This window comes from Anoplopoma fimbria, chromosome 17 (assembly GCF_027596085.1).
Source record: "Anoplopoma fimbria isolate UVic2021 breed Golden Eagle Sablefish chromosome 17, Afim_UVic_2022, whole genome shotgun sequence".
Lineage (NCBI taxonomy): Eukaryota > Metazoa > Chordata > Actinopteri > Perciformes > Anoplopomatidae > Anoplopoma > Anoplopoma fimbria.
The window spans coordinates 31,015,162-31,038,146 of NC_072465.1; the positions used below are offsets into that span (position 1 = coordinate 31,015,162).

General features: G+C 45.3%; 1 protein-coding gene across 1 annotated transcript in view; it reads left to right on the forward strand.

The window, feature by feature from the left end:
* The window catches only part of ptprt (protein tyrosine phosphatase receptor type T), a 247,747-nt gene that overhangs the window by 186,464 nt on the left and 38,298 nt on the right, over window positions 1-22,985 (forward strand). Inside the window, exons 24-26 of the mRNA XM_054616090.1 lie at window positions 3,159-3,251; window positions 4,251-4,360; window positions 9,351-9,438. Coding sequence (XP_054472065.1) covers window positions 3,159-3,251; window positions 4,251-4,360; window positions 9,351-9,438 — 291 coding nt within the window. The remainder of the gene's footprint in view (window positions 1-3,158; window positions 3,252-4,250; window positions 4,361-9,350; window positions 9,439-22,985) is intronic.

Below are 22,985 nucleotides of genomic sequence, written 5' to 3' on the forward strand. Positions count from 1 at the left end.
CAAAGTCAGCACACTACTAAATAATTAAGAACAAGATGTTTTTTACGTTTGTTCCTTAATGTTGACCCTCCCTTTGTGTGTTTCTCTCCTCCTCCCTCATGTTAACCTTCATCCTCCCCTTTGTGTTTCTCTCCTCCTGCCTCACGCTAACCTTCATCCTTCCTCTTTGCTCTTGATATTGTTCCATCCCTCCTCATCCCTATGTCTGGAAAAAGCTTGAAGACAGAGACAGAGATGCAGAGATGCACTTGAGTTGCATAAAACAGTAATTCATTTTTAAAGCTGTTCTAGTTGCATACAGAGCCTATTTATAGTACATACCTATTTATAGTACATATATATACATAAAATGGACACATTGAGTCAAATGATTACCACGTTGATTTCCACGTTCCTCCTTCAGTTTGCTACACGACTCCATCGCCTTGTAAAAGAGGCCAAGGAAAGACTTTGGTTAACATTTCAGTGTCAGTTATCTCTTTTGAAAAACGTCAAGTTCATCTTCATTTAGTAGAAGCTCCATCAAAGCAAAGTTTACGAGATAAATGGCTGCAGACCGAGCTCATTCAACAACGCCTCAGAACGGCACAGGAATATGAGTTCAGCCATCCTGAAGCCAGAATAAACTGTATTATTATTATGTATTATCTATTCTTATTTGTTATTCCTTTACTTTGTTATTGTCATCCATAGCAGCTGTTTGTTTAAACCATGATGATTTGGTTTAACAGTAATGCTGAGGAGATGTATTTGATGAATTGTACAAAAGCTACTCACTTCTAGTTGAGGGTTACGGTTAGATTGTATATAATTCAGTTTCTAAGTTCTCTCAGTTATTATCAGTTATCTCTCACATTGTTTCCAGTACTATTGCTTACACAGCAATATACATTAAAAAAGGTCCTCAAACATCAAAACAATCATGTATGAAGGTGACCTTCATCAGAACATCTGACCTCTGACAGGAGGAGAACGTAGAAACACACTCTGAGTGAAAGTCATCGTTTACTGAAGAGAGGCAGCTGGTTGAACGTTATGTAGAGCACACGGCCAACATGAAGGACTGCAGTAACACACACACACACACACACACACACACACACACACACACACACACACACACACACACACACACACACACACACACACACACACACACACACACACACTCTCTCTTGTGACTGTGGGGTCAATAAATCTCCCATTAGCATTGAGATGTCTTCATCACAGTCAGTGTAGTGGAGCTGCTGCTATGACTCCATTTCATGCCTCGCTTAATGCATATTTGACCTTGGTGTGACTTCACACACACACACACACACACACACACACACACACACACACACACACACACACACACACACACACACACACACACACACACACACACACAGGTATATATGAATTCAAACACACACCTGTGACCTCTCACAACTTGAGTCCGTGTCTCCACCAACCAGCATCCCTCTCTGCTCTCTTCTTCTCCTCTCTCATCAGTCATCAGTCCCATCAGTCCTCTATCAGTCCTCCATCAGTCCTCCATCAGTCCTCTATCAGTCCTCCATCAGTCCTCCATCAGTCCTCCATCAGTCCTCCATCAGTCCTCCATCAGTCCTCCATCAGTCCTCTATCAGTCCTCCATCAGTCCTCTATCAGTCCTCCATCAGTCCTCCATCAGTCCTCCATCAGTCCATCAGTCCTCTATCAGTCCTCCATCAGTCCTCCATCAGTCCTCTATCAGTCCTCCATCAGTCCTCCATCAGTCCTCCATCAGTCCTCCATCAGTCCTCCATCAGTCCTCCATCAGTCCTCCATCAGTCCTCCATCAGTCATCAGTCCTCCATCAGTCCTCTATCAGTCCTCCATCAGTCCTCCATCAGTCCTCCATCAGTCCATCAGTCCTCTATCAGTCCTCCATCAGTCCTCCATCAGTCCTCTATCAGTCCTCCATCAGTCCTCCATCAGTCCTCCATCAGTCCATCAGTCCTCTATCAGTCCTCCATCAGTCCTCCATCAGTCCTCCATCAGTCCTCCATCAGTCCATCAGTCCTCTATCAGTCCTCCATCAGTCCTCTATCAGTCCTCCATCAGTCCTCCATCAGTCCTCCATCAGTCCTCCATCAGTCCTCCATCAGTCCTCCATCAGTCCTCCATCAGTCCTCCATCAGTCCTCTATCAGTCCATCAGTCCTCCATCAGTCCTCTATCAGTCCTCCATCAGTCCTCTATCAGTCCTCCATCAGTCCTCCATCAGTCCTCCATCAGTCCATCAGTCCTCCATCATCATCAGTCCTCCATCAGTCTCCATCAGTCCTCCATCAGTCCTCCATCAGTCCTCTATCAGTCCTCCATCAGTCCTCCATCAGTCCTCTATCAGTCCTCATCAGTCCCATCAGTCCTCATCAGTCCTCCATCAGTCCTCCATCAGTCCTCCATCAGTCCTCCATCAGTCCTCCATCAGTCCTCCATCAGTCCTCCATCAGTCCTCCATCAGTCCTCCATCAGTCCTCCATCAGTCCTCCATCAGTCATCAGTCCTCATCAGTCCTCCATCAGTCCTCCATCAGTCCTCATCAGTCCTCCATCAGTCCTCCATCAGTCCTCCATCCTCCATCAGTCCTCATCAGTCCTCCATCAGTCCTCTATCAGTCCTCCATCAGTCCTCTATCAGTCCTCCATCAGTCCTCCATCAGTCCTCCATCAGTCCATCAGTCCTCTATCAGTCCTCCATCAGTCCTCTATCAGTCCTCCATCAGTCCTCCATCAGTCCTCTATCAGTCCTCCATCAGTCCTCCATCAGTCCTCCATCAGTCCTCCATCAGTCCTCCATCAGTCCTCCATCAGTCCTCCATCAGTCCTCCATCAGTCCTCCTGCCCCCTGAACCTTTCATCTGCCCCCTGACTAATAAAGCACACTTCTTCCCTAATTAGACGAGAGATATTCCAGTTACCTGGTTTTAGGCCACGCCCACCAATCAGGGCTCAGGGAGTTAAGTGACTCGTTAACTGACCATGTGAGTCCATACAGTCCACAGTGTGTGTGCGGTGCACTTGCTGAGTGTGTGTGTGGAGGGGTGGGTGGGGGTTGTCATAGACAGGAGGTCTGTTGTCATGGTAACACATCCTCTCTCTCTCTCTCTCTCTCTCTCTCCATTAACAGACAGCAGCCAGCCCTCGCTCGCCCAGCCCTCTCTGACCCTGCAGAGTTTCCCCTATGGAGGCTGTGAGTCTGTGGAGCTCTCCTACCAGAGCGGTATGTGCACCAACCCAGCTAGCTGTAGCTCCGTCAGCTAGTTAGTTAGTTAGCTGGTTAGTCTGCTAGCCAGTCAGCTAGTTAGTTAGTTAGCTGGTTAATCAGCTAGCGAGTTAGTTAGCTGGTTAGTCAGTTAGCCAGTCAGATGGTTAGTTAGCAGGTTAGTCAGTTAGCCAGTCAGATGGTTAGTTAGCTGGTTAGTCAGCTAGCCAGTCAGCTAGTTAGTTAGCAGGTTAGTCAGTTAGCCAGTCAGATGGTTAGTTAGCTGGTTAGTCAGTTAGCCAGTCAGATGGTTAGTTAGCAGGTTAGTCAGCTAGCCAGTCAGCTAGTTAGTTAGCAGGTTAGTCAGTTAGCCAGTCAGATGGTTAGTTAGTTAGCCAGTCAGTTAGTTAGCAGGTTAGTCAGTTAGCCAGTCAGATGGTTAGTTAGCAGGTTAGTCAGTTAGCCAGTCAGATGGTTAGTTAGCAGGTTAGCCAGTCAGCTAGTTAGTTGGCTGGTTAGTCAGCTAGCCAGTCAGCTAGTTAGTTAGCAGGTTAGTCAGTTAGCCAGTCAGATGGTTAGTTAGCTGGTTGGACAGCTAGCCAGCTGTATGAGGATAAGTCCATTTGCTTATTAACATATACTACGTTAGCTGGTTGAATGATAGAGTAGATGTTTAATATACTTCTCTGTCTCTGTCCTCTGGATGTCTCTGTCCTCTGGTTTCTATATTCCTTCTGTCTCTGTCTCTGTCCTCTGGTTTCTATATTCCTTCTGTCTCTGTCCTTCTGTCTCTGTCTCTGTCCTCTGGTTTCTATATTCCTTCTGTCTCTGTCTCTGTCCTCTGGTTTCTATATTCCTTCTGTCTCTGTCTCTGTCCTCTGGTTTCTATATTCCTTCTGTCTCTGTCTCTGTCCTCTGGTTTCTATATTCCTCTCCTTCTGTCTCTGTCTCTGTCCTCTGGTTTCTATATTCCTCTCCTTCTGTCTCTGTCTCTGTGAAATGTTTCTGTTCCTGCAGGTCAGTTTCAGGCCGGACAGTTTCAGCCGGCTATTCGAGTGGCAGACCTCCTCCAACACATCACCCAGATGAAGTGTGGGCAGGGCTATGGTTTCAAAGAGGAGTACGAGGTGATTACACACACACACACACACACACACACACACACACACACACACACACACACACACACACACACACACACACACACACACACACACACACACACACACACACAATGAATAGGTAAACATTAGGCCAGAGGCCTGCAGCTACAGCTCTCAGATAATATGTCTTATGTCTTATAGAAGGTGTAAAAATCAGAAGCAGGTTTGAAAAGGTCTTTTAAATGCAGCGACTCTAAAAGACCATTAGAGTCAACAGAACGAATCTGGAACGACCTCCACAGCTGAGAGGTGATTGGCTCTTTGGTTTTGTCACAAATCAGTCAAATATTTAAGAGTATTGATATTTTTTCCTGTAGAGGAATATTTTAGTTTTTCATGAAGCACAGCTGATCCATTTTTTGGTAGCGATTCAATACATGATTTGAAAATAAAATAAATGGATGCTGTTTGCATCTCCAGCTTTATTCTGCGGACGCCGTCCATGCGTCCTTCACCGTCGTCTCTCTCCAGTTGTGCAGCCTGTGGATGTGTTTTTGTGTATTTGTGTCAATGAGAGAGGTTGTAGGATTGGATTTGGTTCATAAGGATGGAAGACTCTTATGAATGATTAACTCTTTAGCACATCAGTATTCATGATCAGTAAAACAAACTTTCTGTTTTCCCCAGTTCCTCCTCTTACTTTCTGTGTTTCGTGGTTCATAACATCACCAGAGTCAGTGTCTCTTTCATCAACTACCACGGCCCTCTTTGCTTAAATCTTCCTTTTATTTGGTCAATGCTTCGTTTCACACATGTTGTATTTCTTACTCTCTCCATCTTTTCCTGTTTCTTGATCCCTTCATCCCATGTTTCTGTCTTTATCCGTCTTCACCCCTCTGCTCTCTTTCCATGTCTTTTCATCTCTGCAGGGCAGTTTGTTTAGAGCAGTTTATCATGAACACACATTTTCATAATCATTCTTTGTCATGGGCGCTCTACCATGGGATCTTTTTCCTTCATTCCCTCGCTTTCATTCATTTTACGCCCTACCAAAGTCTTCTAATTCAATTCAATTCAGTTTATTTTGTATAGTCCAGAATCACAAATTACAAATTTGCCTCAGAGGGCTTTACAATCTGTACACATGCGACATCCTCTGTCCTTCCCTCACCTCCTCTGTCCTTACACCCTCACCCTGTCACATCCTTATACCCTCACCTCCTCTGTCCTTAGACCCTCACATCCTCTGTCCTTAGACCCTCACCTCCTCTGTCCTTAGACCCTCACATCCTCTGTCCTTAGACCCTCACATCCTCTGTCCTTAGACCCTCACATCCTCTGTCCTTACACCCTCACATCCCTCCACATCATCCTCTGCACAGGAAAAACTCCCCTATAAAACCCTTTAACAGGGAGAAAAAAGGAAGAAACTTCTGGGAGAGCGACAGAGGAGGGATCCTTCTCCAGGATGGACAGAATGCAATAGATGTGATGTGACCAGAATGAACAGCATAACCCTAACCCTAACACATTCAATGTATATGACATAAATGATTCATATAATAAGAGTAGTAAGCAGAGTAACCAAGGAAAAAACAATTAAGACTACTTATAATAACAGCAGCAATTATTATAGTAGAATTATAATTATGAAAATAGGGATAGTAATGTGATTAATAATAATAATGGAAGTAGCAGTGGGTGTCAGTCGGCTCACAGCAGGAGGCACGACTACGGTCCAGGTACCACAACGATTCATGGAAACCTGCAGAGCGAGAAAGCAAAAAGGGCTTCAGGGTGGAAGTAAAGCTAAAATGCTTAATGGTACAGGTAATAGTAATAGTAATGTGACTAGTAATAATAATGGTGGTAGCAGTCGGTGTCAGCAGGGCCGTAGCAGGATGCACGACCACGGTCCAGGTACAGCCACGATTTATAGAAGCCTGCGAAGCGAGAAAGCACAAAGACTCCAGGGTAGAAGCAAGTCAATAAGCGTAATAGTACAGGCAATAATAATAGTAATGTGACTAATAATGATAGTGGTAGTAGTAGTGGGTGTCAGCAGGGCCTCAGTAGGTGGCACGATGACAGTCCAAATATAACCCCGATTCCTGGGAACCTGCGAGGCGAGAAAGCACAAGAACTCCGGGGAAGAAGCAAAATCAGTAATGTGCATAAATAGGAGATTAATACATAAAGAAGGAGGGAGAGAAGAGGAGAGAGGAGCTCAGCGTATCCTAGGTAGTCCCCCGGCTGTCTAGGCATATAGCAGCATATCTAGGGGCTGGACCAAGGCGAACCTGAACCAGCCCTAACTATAAGCGCTATCAAAAAGGAAGGTCTTAAGCCTGCTCTTAAAAGTGGTCTTCTTCCTTCTGTCTTCTCTTTATTCTTCCTTCATTTGCTTTGTCTTCAAATGGACACAGGGACGAGTCTGCTTCTCTGTCTAAAGTTAATATTCTGTATTACCAACCATCTGTGGTTAAAATTGTCCCTCCGTGCTGCCGTACATTATATTTTCATTTGCTTCTTGTCATTTTGGTTTAACCCGCTGATATGTTTCAGGAGAGAGTAAATGTGATTTATTCTCTTTATTACAGAGCTTTATTAAAAGTGTCACCTGTTACTGAGAGTTAATGAAGAGAGACGCACAGAAAAACAAACACACATCATAAAACCTATACATATATATTCTAACGCTCTGTCCTGTCCCGGCTTATTAAAGGGTGTTTGGATGAATGGATGTCTGTGTTGAAATGCTTTTACAGTAATGTCCATGAGCAGTTTGTGTGTGTGTGTGTGTGTGTGTGTGTGTGTGTGTGTGTGTGTGTGTGTGTGTGTGTGTGTGTGTGTGTGTGTGTGTGTGTGTGTGTGTGTGTGTGTGTGTGTGTCTCCCACCACACTCCATATGGTGTCTTCATGTCCCTGTCTGTGTGTGATGTGACCTCCGGCGTTGAAGCCCATTAACCCCATTAACACCATTAACACCAACAGCAGCCAGCATGCCGCTCCCCACTGGGGTTACACCTCCTGCTTGTTCAGGTTAACTACTGCGTCCTGTTTATTCACCTTTAAAGTAACAATGCTGGTTGTTTAACGATGTTACACATAAGGAAAAATGGAACGTCCATTTGTTCTGATTCAAATGGTATTTTATGAATGTGTGTGATGGAATCAGAAGGTTGTCTGGCGTTACATCATCCCTTTAAGCTTTTTCATCACGTGAGTTTAGGCCATCAAAAGCTCTTTCTGAGGTTTAGTTGTTGCTCAGCTCACTTGTGTTAGAGTTTAAAAGCCATAATGGTATATGGACACCGATGTTAAGACGTCTCCTGCTGGACACAAACATCAGTTTCTTTAATGTCCGTACTTTACTTTTGTCTGCACTTTTAGAACACCACACTGCTTTTGCATGAATTTTAACATATAGACAGGACTGAACAAACAAACCAAAATGCAGTTGTTTCTCCGTCAGTAAAATGAATTGAATATTACAGTTACTTCAGATAACATTCTGTGAAGCTTGTTTTTTTTAAACACATTTCTTGTGTCAAACAATCAAAGGACTAATTCCACGTTTCAATCTGGTTAAGAGTTTTTAAATAGATTTATTTTAGTTCATCAACGATTGCAGGAAGTAAAGCATCCTAACCCGCCGGCTCAACATGATGTGTGTGTTTGTCTTCGTCTGTCCACCGATCTGTATTTATAGTTTAATTTAGACCCTTAATAATCCATGAAACACCACAGAGAGGACAGACCAGGAGTTTTATCAGGACTATTCATTCTTTTTATTTCAGGTTCAGCCAACGCACATCTTATGCAACTGAACACCATCACACACACACACACACCATCACACACACACACACACACACACACACACACACATCACACACACACACACACACACACACACACACACACACACACACACACACACACACACACACACACACACACCACACACTCACACACACACACACACACACACACACACACACACACACACACACACACACACACACACACACACACACACACACACACACACAGAAACACACACACACACACACACACACACACACACACACAGAGAAACACACACACACACACACAGAAACACACACACACACACACACACACACACACACACACACACACACACACACACACACACACACACAAACACACACACACACACACACACACAAAACACACACACACACACACACACACACACACACACACACACACACACACACACACAGAAACACACACACACACACACACACAAAAACACACACACACACACACACACACAGAAACACACACACACACACACACACACGCACACACACAGAAACACACACACACACACACACACACACACACACACACACACACACACACACACACACACACACACACAAAAACACACTCAAGCCCATATGCCACTTAAAAGGAATCAATTTTCTGCTTGATGGAGCGATAAGTTTAGGTGTCTGTTTTTCTGACACAGTGCATTTGTATAGTATAGTGTGTGTGTGTGTGTGTGTGTGTGTGTGTGTGTGTGTGTGTGTGTGTGTGTGTGTGTGTGTGTGTGTGTCAGCAGAGTGTCCCAGATCAGCTGACATCCAGTCACCTGTCCAAAGGATAAACTCACCTGATTGGCTTTGATGAATCTGGGATTCCTGCCATCATAATATTTGCCATAACGTCAGAGTGTGTTCTCATGCTGGATGGAAGGTCTAACAAGTTGGACCTTCAGTAAGGTTTCTTTTACCTTCTATAAGTAGAATCACATGTGCCTGCCTGGAAGCTTGGCCATCTTCTGTTTTATAGGAACCCCTCACGGCCCCAGATGGCTTCATTAACATTCATGTTCCTGTTTTAACTTCTGTCTGCCCATGTGTCCGTGCACGAGGTCAGGCCATCGGGCCATATGTGCATGAATGTTTGGTTCATACCTCAGTATGAAACTATCATTGTGTGTACATGTGTGTATGTTCAGGCCCTGGCGGAGGGACAGACGGCACCCTGGGAAACGGCCAAGAAGGACGAGAACCGCAACAAGAATCGCTATGGCAACATCATCGCTTGTGAGTACTGCAATGACATAGACGGAGTACTCAGCAGTACTTTCTGCTCAACGGGACTGTGGTTTGACTTAATCTAGATCACTTTGACCTTGAGTTGGTCTGGTGAGGGTTGGTATGGTTTAGGTTAGTCTGGTTAGTCTTTTATTTTACTTTAGTTGGTTTGGTGAGGGTTGGTATGGTTTAGGTTAGTCTGGTTAGTCTTTTATTTTACTTTAGTTGGTTTGGTGAGGGTTGGTATGGTTTAGGTTAGTCTGGGTTAGTCTTTGATTTTGCTTCATTTGGTTTGGTGAGGGTTGGTTAATTTTGTGTGACCTAAATTGCTTGATTAAACCAGTAGCAAGACATTCCAGCCCAAAGAGCATACACATTCATAGTTCTCCTGCTGAGTCCAACCTTTGGTTCTAAAAAACATGCTGAGGCCCCAGATGTTCTGGGTAAAGACACTGGTCCAAACCGCTGTGCTGGTAACCATGTCACCAGCAGAAGTGTCCTTCAGCAGATGTGTCCTTCAGCAGATGTGTCCTTCAGCAGAAGTGTCCTTCAGCTGGTCCCTGACTGACTGTTACCTGCAGACAGCCAGGAGAGCTTGGTTTGTGAGGACCGATGCACTCGATGCTTTTACAAAACTGAACATTTGACATTTTCACTACATCTGACAGTGAGATTCAATTAAAGAGAAACAATGTGTTCAGTAGAATATAACGTATCAATATGCATATTTAATAAGAACCATCCTCTTTCAAACCCTCCTTTCCTCATCTTCTATAAGAAACCACCGCGGCAGACTGACGGTCTGTTTGTGGAGGGATTTTATTTCATCCTGCCTGATGATCAAAGCCTGCAGACTCTTTTTTATTCACAGAGACTTTTGTCAAATGAAGCTTCCTTCTGGAGCAAAGCCGGGCTGCTGTAATGATGTGCAGAGTGAAGCATATGAGTGTGTGTGTGTCTCCATTAGCATGTGAATGTGCCTCTGTGTCATGTGTCAAGTGTTTGCTATGATATTGTGGGCACTAATAATGTGTGTGTGTGTGTGTGTGTGTGTGTGTGTGTGTGTGTGTGTGTGTGTGTGTGTGTGTGTGTGTGTGTGTGTGTGTGTGTGTGTGTGTGTGTGCACACATGGAGGGTTTGGATGTTAATGCAAACACACTCCACTAACCTGAGGCTTTAAATGAAACATTGCACTGGATGGAAATAACCTGTCAAGGACTTGATAGCCAACAGGAATTATGATAAATTTGCTATTAGTATAAATCCTTTAATTACAAGGTCCTGGTAATGGAAACTGTCCATCTTGCTTGCTGTGATTGTACAAAGGCCCATTTTCTTGAGAAAATGTTTTAACGTCCCTGAGGGAAAGGACTTTGTGTGCCGTCTTCATTAGAACAAAGACGTGTGGAGAGACGGAGAGACGGCTGCTGCTCAAACTTTAAATCTTAATAAAACTTTACCTTTTATCACTCAGGTTGAACGTTAATGACACTTCTCAAACAGTGGATCTGTTCGGAGCTTTAGAGCAACAATCCCAGAACAAACTGCAACAAACAATTGACTCTTAGACACATTTTATAACATAAATGTTCCCTCACCAGCGACGCTCTCATTCAATCATGTTATTGATTGTTTAACTGGTTTAAAAATGAATTCATTTCCTAAACCAGATTAGATTAGAAGAGCCAAACAGAGGCAGCTAGAACACTTTTACAGGTAAAGGTAGATCCACTTCTTAAAGAACATAGTATATGAACATTTATTCCACTTTACAGAGTTCACATGAAACTGACCACATCAGGAGAATCTTCATCCTGTTTTATTTTTTACTGCTTTGCTTTCTGAACATCCAATGCAGTTTTATGGCTTGAAATTCAGAAGAAAAGGGAATAAAGGTCCAAAACAGCAAGTTTATCTCCTACTGTAACAAATTATTCTGTTTACTGGTTAAAGTCTGATCTGAAGTCTGATCTAAAGTCTGATCTGAAGTCTGATCTAAAGTCTGATCTAAAGTCTGATCTAAAGTCTGATCTAAAGTCTGATCTGAAGTCTGATCTAAAGTCTGATCTAAAGTCTGATCTAAAGTCTGATCTAAAGTCTGATCTGAAGTCTGATCTAAAGTCTGATCTAAAGTCTGATCTAAAGTCTGATCTAAAGTCTGATCTAAAGTCTGATCTAAAGTCTGATCTAAAGTCTGATCTGAAGTCTGATCTAAAGTCTGCTCTGAAGTCTGCTCTAGTCTGATCTAAAGTCTTATAAAGTCTGATCTAAAGTCTTATAAAGTCTGATCTAAAGTCTTATAAAGTCTGATCTAAAGTCTGATCTAAAGTCTTATAAAGTCTGATCTAAAGTCTGATCTAAAGTCTTATAAAGTCTGATCTATGGTCTGATTTAGATCAGAGGAGCAGCGAGGGGCGAGGCTTAGCCGAGGGTAGATTCAACCTTATGGATCAAACATATTGCAAAGCAAAGAGTCACTATGAACAAAATAATATGAATAATTGTAAAAACAGTGATACTACTACTACTACTACTACTACTACTAATAATAATAATAATAATAATAATAATAATAACAACAATAACAATAACAATAACAACATGTGAGTGTCTCTGCAGTAACTTATCTCACCTTCATAGACATGAGAACTAGTTCATCTTCTGGGAACAAAAAGGATAAAGTCTTCTCTAGTTATTCACCTTTCTGTGACAAAATGACCTTCTGTCTCCTCCTCTCCTCCTCTCCTCTTCTCCTCCTCTCCTCCTCTCCTCTCCTCCTCTCCTCTTTCCTTTCTTCATCTCTTCTCCTCTGCTCTCCATCCGTCCGTCCTGTCTGATTAGCTCTGACAGAATCTGTGTTGAGGCAAAGCTCAGCAGTGTTTCCTCATTACAGGCATCTGTCTGCTTCTATTTCTTCCTCCTCCTCCTCCTCCTCCCCCTCCTCCCCCCTTCCTCCCCCTCCTCCTCCTTCCTTGCTCTTTTTTTCTTCTCCTTCCCTCTCAGCAGTTCGTAGAACAACCTTCCATATGGTCATTTATAATTCAACAGAAGCACACCTTCAATTAAACACATGTATCAGTGAGCGTTCACGTGTGTGCACAAAGAGTGTGTGTGTGTCTTTGTGTGTGTGTGTGTGTGTGTGACATGTGTTGTGTTGTTGTGTTTGTGTTTGTGTTTGTGTAGGTGTGTGTGTGTGTGACATGTGTTGTTGTGTTGTTGTGTTGTTGTGTTTGTGTGTTGTGTTTGTGTACATGTGTTGTTGTGTTGGTGTGTTTGTGTGTGTGTGTGTGTGACATGTGTTGTTGTGTTGTTGTGTTTGTGTTTGTGTAGGTGTGTGTGTGTGTGTGTGACATGTGTTGTTGTGTTGTTGTGTTGTTGTGTTTGTTTAGGTGTGTGTGTGTGTGTGTGTGTGTGTGTGACATGTGTTGTTGTGTTGTTGTGTTGTTGTGTTTGTGTTTGTGTGTGTGTGTGTGTGTGTGTGTGTTGTTTGTGTGTGTGTGTGTGTGTGTGACATGTGTTGTTGTGTGTGTGTGTGTGTGTGTGTGACATGTGTGTGTGTGTGTGTGTGTGTGTGTGTGTGACATGTGTTGTTGTGTGTGTGTGTGTGTGTGTGTGTGTGTGTGACATGTGTTGTTGTGTGTGTGTGTGTGTGTTTGTGTGTGTGTGTGTGTGTGACATGTGTTGTTTGTTGTGTGTGTGTGTGTGTTTGTGTAGGTGTGTGTGTGTGTGTGACATGTGTTGTTGTTGTGTGTTGTGTGTGTTTGTGTGTGTAGGTGTGTGTGTGTGTGACATGTGTTGTTGTGTTGTGTTGTGTGTGTGTGTGTGTGTGTGTGTGTGTGTGTGTGTGTGTGTGTGTGTGTGTGTGTGTGTGACTTGTGTGTGTTGTGTTGTGTGTGTGTGTGTGTGTGTGTTGTGTGTGTGTGTGTGTGTGTGTGTGTGTGTGACATGTGTTGTGTGTGTGTGTGTGTGTGTGTGTGTTGTGTGTGTGTGTGTGTGTGTGTGTGTGACATGTGTTGTGTGTGTGTGTGTGTGTGTGTGTGTGTGACATGTGTTGCTGTTGTGTGTGTGTGTGTGTGACATGTGTTGTTGTGTGTGTGTGTGTGTGTGTGTGTGACATGTGTTGTGTTGTTGTGTGTGTGTGTGTGTGTGTGTGTGTGTGTGTGTGACATGTGTTGTGTGTGTGTGTGTGTGTGTGTGTGTGTGTGTGTGTGTTGTGTGTGTGTGTGTGTGTGTGTGTGTGTGTGTGTGTGTGTTGTGTGTGTGTGACATGTGTGTGTGTGTGTGTGTGTGTGTGACATGTGTTGTTGTGTGTGTGTGTGTGTGTGTGACATGTGTTGTTGTGTTGTGTGCTTGTTTCTATACACACAGTCACAACCTTATCTCCACTGACTCCTCATGAACCTGATGATTCTCTTTATGTAGAAACCGTGTTCTCATCAGGAAGAACTGATTAAGTCAGATGGTTCTCTCTTAGAACGTTAACAGCAGGAGGACGTTTGTTAAATGCGTCTCCTTCTCACCCCCTCCTCTCATATCTCCTGTGGGTTGGACTAAGGCGAGGAGGGTAGGAAAGGACTCAAGGAGGCACAACATCTTGAAATAGGAAACAACCTTTAGTGTCTCTTGTGGACAAACTGATGCGTGACCCTTTTTATCATCGGCTGCAGTGACCTTTAACCCTAACATCTGGAGTTCTGACCTTTAACCCTAACATCTGGAGTTCTGACCTTTAACCCTAACATCTGGAGTTCTGACCTTTAACCCTAACATCTGGAGTTCTGACCTTTAACCCTAACATCTGGAGTTCTGATCTGGAGTTCTTTAACCCTAACATCTGGAGTTCTGACCTTTAACCCTAACATCTGGAGTTCTGACCTTTAACCCTAACATCTGGAGTTCTGACCTTTAACCCTAACATCTGGAGTTCTGACCTTTGACCCTAACATCTGGAGTTCAGTATCACGATACTCTGATTCAGCTTCCTGTTTCACTTTGAGCAGTTCAGACGCTGCTGTTCTCTCCTCCCTCCTACTTCCTCTCCTTCATCTCTCTCTTTCTACACACTTCCTTCAAACAGCTGGAAACAGCTCGCTGAGGTGTGTGTGTGTGTGTGTGTGTGTGTGTGTGTGTGTGTGTGTGTGTGTGTGTGTGTGTGTGTGTGTGTGTTTGACACATCAGCTGCAGGGAGCTCAAGGCTTAATAGGCTATTACACTCAATAACAAACACACACACACACACACACACACACACACACACACACACACACACACACACACACACACACACACATAGTAACTGACACTGGAACACACACAGCACTTGAACATTGAAACACACATCTTAAAGATGTTCCAGAACATATGAGCAAGGGAAGAACACACACTTTAACACACTTACACGCTACTCAATCTCTCTCTCTCTCTCTCACACACACACACACACACACACACACACACACACACACACACACACACACACACACACACACACACACACACACACACACACACACACACACACACACACACACACACACACACACACACACACTTACACTCAATCACACATGCTATTAAATCCCTTAATGCCTGGAGCCGTGCTGACAGCAGAGAGTTGCCGTGAGTGAGTTGAGCTCCGTGGGGAGTTAACTGATTAAGTATATCTGTGACAGACTCAATCCCTGCTTAGTGGCTGCTGGAGAAGGAGGCAAGGAGAGCAGGAGGAGGAGGAGCAGAAAGGAGCAGAGAGGGAAGGTTTTTGGTTTTTAAAGTCCCTTTATTGTTTCATTGCAGGTAGACACTATATCACTGCATTGGACAAAATAAATAAATAAAACAACTCATAAATGACAGAAAAAAAAGATAGACTGATCACAAATTAACGGAGCATAAAACCCCCCCAACAGCCCAAATGTGGCAGAAGGCCGTCACATTGTCCATCATGTGGTAGTACGTATGTTCCACCCTGAGTCGGGCCTTCAGCAGCCCCTTCAGAAACGGAACCAGAACCGGAACCAGCTCCACACTGCCGGCACTCTGAGCCCGGTTCCTCTGTGTCAGCCAAATGGCCGTTCATCAAAGTTTGTGCATATTTCCTCTTCAGAGTACTGCGGACCAAAGATGAACAAACTAACAGAAAACACCTCCCGAGACCCTCGAACCCCCCCCCCCAGCTCAGGATGAAGGTTCTCTGTATCTGTTCGTAGCTATCGCTCCGTGTACAACCCTCCACTGGAGGTCTGCTGTCCACTTCTCAACGGGCAGCTTGTACAGAGACCAGCTGCCTTTAGTGAAACATCTGGACCAAAGAACTCAGTCCACCTCGACTCCTTCATCCCTGCCAAAGAGCGCAAGTTCTGAATCTTGACGCAGGTGTGGTAGACGGCTTTTTTTCCCACATCCTGAAACTTTTCCAGGTGTGGGGTTGTAAAAGTGAGCAACTGATTTTCTCCTTCCTGCCACTCCTCCACAGAGGGGGTGATTGTCAGAGAGGGGAAGCAGTACTCAAAGCCGTCATACCACTGATCATACAGACAAACGCTCTCCGGGGTATCGACAGGGCGGCACAGACTTCCTCCACCTGTAGATCAGCCTAACTGAGGTGATGTAGATCAGCCTGACGGAGGTGATGTTGATCAGCCTAACTGAGGTGATGTTGATCAGCCTAACTGAGGTGATGTAGATCAGCCTGACGGAGGTGATGTTGATCAGCCTGACGGAGGTGATGTTGATCAGCCTGACGGAGGTGATGTTGATCAGCCTGACGGAGGTGATGTTGATCAGCCTGACAGAGGAGATGTTGATCAGCCTGACGGAGGAGATGTTGATCAGCCTGACAGAGGAGATGTTGATCAGCCTGACGGAGGAGATGTTGATCAGCCTGACAGAGGAGATGTTGATCAGCCTGACGGAGGTGATGTTGATCAGCCTGACGGAGGAGATGTTGATCAGCCTGACGGAGGAGATGTTGATCAGCCTGACGGAGGAGATGTTGATCAGCCTGACGGAGGAGATGTTGATCAGGACGGAGGAGATGTTGATCAGCCTGACTGAGGTGATGTTGCTGCTTCCTCTCAGGTCGTCCACTGATGTCGCTGTCATCTTTAACAGATTGCCCAGTTTGGTGCAACCAGCCTCTCTGAGACCGGCTCGCAGGCTGGCAGATTGCAGTGCTTTGGCATTTAGAGAGGTGTTAAAGAGCAAAGGCTCCTTAAAGAACCACATTCCAGGAACCTCAGTCCAGTGAGGTCCACGTTCTCTGGTTGCAGGAGGAACAGCTGTTTATCGTAGCCCAACCGCCCGGCTCTCCTCAGCAGCAGTCGAGCTGTGTCGAGTCAGCTTGGGCCACAGTTGTACACAAGTCTTTGAGCTGTCCGGAGTCTGGAAGAGGCAATTTTTGACTGGATGTCAATCAGCCCGCCTTCATCAACCGGCAGGTACAGAGCTGCTGCTCGGACCCAGTGCCGGCCAGACCAGAAGAAGTCCACGATGGCTCTTTGGATGTCCTCCATCAAGCCTCTTGGTGGCGTCAGAGCGATAAGTCTGTACCAAAGAGTCGAGGCGACTAAGTTATTGGCAACCAGAACCCTTCCCCTATACGACAACTGGGGTAGCAACCATTTCCATTTAGACAACCGAGTGCACACTTTCTCTTTCACTCCCTCCCAGTTCTTAGCTTGGAAGCCGTCTGTGCCCAAAAACACTCCCAGCACTTCCAGTCCCTCTTTCCCCCACTCAAGTCCTCCAGGCAGACTGGGTACTGCCTGATCCCTCCACCGTCCCACCAACAAAGCTTCACTCTTAGCCCAGTTCACCCGTGCCGATGAGGCCTTTTCGTAAGAGGACAAGGTGTCCTGTAAACATGAATGTCCTTCTGACTGGAGACAAAAACACATACATCATCTGCATAAGCAGATACAGTAGGAGGACGGTCATTAATGGAGGACCCCGGCAGTGAGAGGCCACTGAGCCGACCTCTCAACCTGCACAGCAAGGGCTCAATGGCTAAGCTATAAAGTTGACCTGAAATAGGACAACCCTGTCTTATCCCTCGCTGTACAGGGATTGGCCGACTCAGCCCTGCCCCTGTCTTCACCAAACACTGAGCACCACTGTACAATAAACCAACCCAAGCCATAAACCCATTACCAAAACCAAAAGCCCCAAGTGCAGAGAGTGATCCACCCTGTCAAAAGGTTTCTCCTGATCCAGAGACACAATCCCAAAGTTTACATTATCATTTACGCAAAAATCCAAAGTGTCTCTCATGAGGAAAATGTTGTCCATAACTGTCCTGTCGGGTAGACAATAAGTTTGGTCTGGATTCACAACTAAGTCCAGGATGTCCTTCAGTCTATTTGATAAGGCTCTGGAAAGCACCTTATAGTCTGTACAGAGGAGGGCTACTGGCCTCCAGTTTTTAATTAAAGCCAAGTCTCCTTTTTTTGGCAGCAGGGAAAGAACTGCTCGCTGACAGGAGACAGGAAGAGAGCCTGCTCTGAAACACTCTGTTAAAACACAATACAAATCAGGTCCAAGGGTACTCCAGAAACGTTTGAAGAAGTCAGCGGATAGGCCATCAATCCCTGGTGCCCTTCCCGATGCCATCTGGTTGACAGCAGCTGTCAGATCCTCCAGAGTCAGCTCACAATCCAGAGCAGCTCTCTCCTCCGGGCTGAGCTGAGGAAGCCCCTCCAGGAGCTCCTGCCGACACTCCATGTTGCACTGCTCCGCCCCAAAGCGTAGAACTCCATGGCATGGTTCCTCATCTCACCCAGACTGGTGGTCACCCTGCCTCCAGGAAGCCTTAGGCAGGTCATCCGCTTCCTCTGTGCCACCGATCTCTCCAGGTTGAAGAACGAGCTTGAGGCGTCCATGTCCTTCAGCTGGAGGAAGCGAGCCCTGACAAGTGCTCCCTTCACCCTCTCCTGCAGGAAGGAGCTCAGCTCCAACCTCTTCTCCTGCAGCAGTTGACCAGCAGCAGGATCTCCTCCTCTATATCCCTGATGTTGGCCTCCAGCTCCTGAACTGCTGCCTTAATCTTAGCAGCGGAGTGGGAGGTGTACTGTGAGGTGAACTTGTGCTTTTCCAACCTCCCACCACAGCTTCAGAGAACTAAAGTCAGTTTTCCTGGTTTTCCACTGCTGCCAAAAGTTCTCAAAGCTCTGACAGAAAACACTGTCTTGCAGCAGCTTGTTGTTGAAGAGCCAGTAGGATTTGACCCTTTGACCTGGTGTAATGATCAACTCATCCCACTGGAGTTATACTGCTATGGAGTAATCTGGAGCTGAGACTGTGTGAAATGTAGATCCTGTCTAGTCTGGCTGCACTAACCCTGTTGTTGCTGACCCTCACCCATGTGTACTGTCTGGATTGTGGGTGTTTTGTTCTCCATGCGTCTAACAGGTCCAGGTGTGTGATGACCCTGTTGAGGCTCTGTGATGATTGCGGATGGGGTTCCTCACTAATCCTGTCTACGGTAAAATCTAAAGTGCAGTTAAAATCACCACCAAGAACTAGTTGATCTTGCTGGTAATTCCTAAGCTCGTTGTCTAGCGTGGTGAAAAAAGCCACTCTGCCTGTTCCCTGGTTTGGGGCATATATGTTTACAAAACAGAAGATAGAGCTCTCTATTTCTGCCCTGACAATAAGCAGCCGACCCTTCACCACCTCAGCAGAGGACAAGATGGTTGCTTTAGCAGTTGGTCTGAACAGCACAGCTATCCCTGCACTAATGTTAGTGCCATGGCTGAGGACACACGACCCATTCCACCATAAACCCCAATCTACCTCGTCTGATGGAAGAGTATGTGTCTCCTGCAGAAACAACACATCAACCTGTTTTTGGGTAGAGACTTCAGATATCAGAGCTCTTTTGTTCCTATCTCTCCCACCGTTTATGTTTAAAGACCCGATTTTAAGGCTTTGCATGGAGAAGTCAGAGAGGAGAGACAGTCAAAATGCAGAGAACAGTACAGAGAAGAAAACACAGTGAGATACATGATCATTTTACTTCTTAGTCTTTCTAATAATTTTCCCTTTTTGTGTTTTTCTAAGACTTGTAATGTGTTTTTTGAGGCGGAAACATTCCTCTCATCCAAGAGATGGAAACCTACCAGTCTTTTAGTAACTTGGTTGTGTCACTGAAGTAGTCACTCACTTTAACAGACCTTTTGAATGTTTCATCAAGAAATGAGCTAATGTCTTTTAGGGAGTATAGATCTGAGTCATAATCCATATCTTCAAGTTTTCTGCTGGCTGGGGTTGTGCTTCAGTGTCTACAGACTGAGAGCTGGTGTTCTCTGCAGCAACAGAACCCTGTTGCTCCTCAGCTTGGCCCTGCTCATCTTCCTCCTCCTCATCCTTGTCCCTAACCTCAAACTGTGAGTCAGTTACACCAGTTACACCAGTTACACCAGCCACGGCCGCCGCGCCTGCGCCCAGGTCCGCTGGAGCGGCAAGGAGTGCGGCGCCCGCAGAGCCGGCCTGCTTTTTATGCGGACATGCAACCCGTTTGTGTCCAACATCTCCACAATCAAAACACCTGAGCTGTCCTGAGCTGGCATACAGCATGTACGACGGGAGTCCAGAAACATGAACACCTGCCGCCTCAGAGACTGAACGTGCTTCAGTTTGGGATCTTTACATCCCAAACTCACTGTTTTTAGTCCACTGGCAAATTTCCCAAACCTACGGAGCTCGTTCTCTAACGACTCGTTCGGGATAAACGGCGGAACACCGGATACAGTGATCCGCGTGAAGTTAGCTGACAGCGGGGACGCCTGCACGAACGTGTCCCTGATGACCAGCTGATAGACACCAGACACATCCTTCAAGAACACCACCACTGCTTTATTCATTCTGGATGCAAAGCAGAGTTTATCGTATCCTACCTGCTCACCGACAGCCAACAACACCTCCTCTATAGTGACGCTGTTATCAACAACACCTCCTCTATAGTGACGCTGTTATCAACAACACCTCCTCTATAGTGACGCTGTTATCAACAACACCTCCTCTAGAGTGACGCTGTTATCAACAACACCTCCTCTATAGTGACGCTGTTATCAACAACACCTCCTCTAGAGTGACGCTGTTATCAACAACACCTCCTCTATAGTGACGCTGTTATCAACAACACCTCCTCTAGAGTGACACTGTTATCAACAACACCTCCTCTAGAGTGACACTGTTATCACCAACACCTCCTCCACAGTGACGCTGTTATCAACAACACCTCCTCTAAAGTGACACTGTTATCAACAACACCTCCTCTAGAGTGACACTGTTATCACCAACACCTCCTCCACAGTGACGCTGTTATTAACAACACCTCCTCTATAGTGACGCTCTTATCAACAACACCTCCTCTACGGTGACGCTGTTATCACCAACACCTCCTCCACAGTGACACTGTTATCAACAACACCTCCTCTATAGTGACACTGTTATCAACAACACCTCCTCCACAGTGACGCTGTTATCAACAACACCTCCTCTATAGTGACACTGTTATCAACAACACCTCCTCCACAGTGACGCTGTTATCAACAACACCTCCTCTATAGTGACACTGTTATCAACACCTCCTCTATAGTGACACTTATCAACAACACCTCCTCTACAGTGACGCTGTTATCAACACCTCCTCTATAGTGACACTTATCAACAACACCTCCTCTATAGTGACGCTGTTATCAACAACACCTCCTCTAGAGTGACGCTGTTATCAACAACACCTCCTCTATAGTGACACTGTTATCAACAACACCTCCTCCACAGTGACGCTGTTATCAACAACACCTCCTCTACAGTGACGCTGTTATCAACACCTCCTCTATAGTGACACTTATCAACAACACCTCCTCTATAGTGACGCTGTTATCAACACCTCCTCTATAGTGACACTTATCAACAACACCTCCTCTATAGTGACGCTGTTATCAACAACACCTCCTCCACAGTGACACTGTTATCAACAACACCTCCTCTACAGTGACGCTGTTATCAACAACACCTCCTCTACAGTGACGCTGTTATCAACACCTCCTCTATAGTGACACTTATCAACAACACCTCCTCTATAGTGACGCTGTTATCAACAACACCTCCTCTAGAGTGACACTGTTATCAACAACACCTCCTCTAGAGTGACACTGTTATCAACAACACCTCCTCTAGAGTGACACTGTTATCACCAACACCTCCTCCACAGTGACGCTGTTATCAACAACACCTCCTCTAAAGTGACACTGTTATCAACAACACCTCCTCTAGAGTGACACTGTTATCAACACCTCCTTCACAGTGACGCTGTTATCAACAACACCTCCTCTATAGTGACGCTGTTATCAACAACACCTCCTCTAGAGTGACACTGTTATCAACAACACCTCCTCTAGAGTGACACTGTTATCACCAACACCTTCTCCACAGTGACGCTGTTATTAACAACACCTCCTCTATAGTGACGCTCTTATCAACAACACCTCCTCTACGGTGACGCTTTTATCACCAACACCTCCTCCACAGTGACACTGTTATCAACAACACCTCCTCTATAGTGACACTGTTATCAACAACACCTCCTCCACAGTGACACTGTTATCAACAACACCTCCTCTATAGTGACGCTGTTATCAACAACACCTCCTCTATAGTGACACTGTTATCAACAACACCTCCTCCACAGTGACGCTGTTATCAACAACACCTCCTCTAGAGTGACACTGTTATCAACAACACCTCCTCCACAGTGACGCTGTTATCAACAACACCTCCTCTATAGTGACACTTATCAACAACACCTCCTCTATAGTGACGCTGTTATCAACAACACCTCCTCTAGAGTGACACTGTTATCAACAACACCTCCTCTAGAGTGACACTGTTATCACCAACACCTCCTCCACAGTGACGTTGTTATTAACAACACCTCCTCTATAGTGACGCTCTTATCAACAACACCTCCTCCACAGTGACACTGTTATCAACAACACCTCCTCTAGAGTGACGCTGTTATCAACAACACCTCCTCTACAGTGACGCTGTTATCAACACCTCCTCTATAGTGACACTTATCAACAACACCTCCTCCACAGTGACACTGTTATCAACAACACCTCCTCTATAGTGACACTGTTATCAACAACACCTCCTCCACAGTGACACTGTTATCAACAACACCTCCTCTATAGTGACACTGTTATCAACAACACCTCCTCCACAGTGACACTGTTATCAACAACACCTCCTCTAGAGTGACGCTGTTATCAACAACACCTCCTCTATAGTGACGCTGTTATCAACAACACCTCCTCTATAGTGACACTGTTATCAACAACACCTCCTCTAGAGTGACACTGTTATCACCAACACCTTCTCCACAGTAGTGACACTTATCAACAACTTATCAACAACACCTCCTCTATAGTGACGCTGTTATCAACAACACCTCCTCTAGAGTGACACTGTTATCAACAACACCTCCTCTAGAGTGACACTGTTATCAACAACACCTCCTCCACAGTGACGCTGTTATCAACAACACCTCCTCC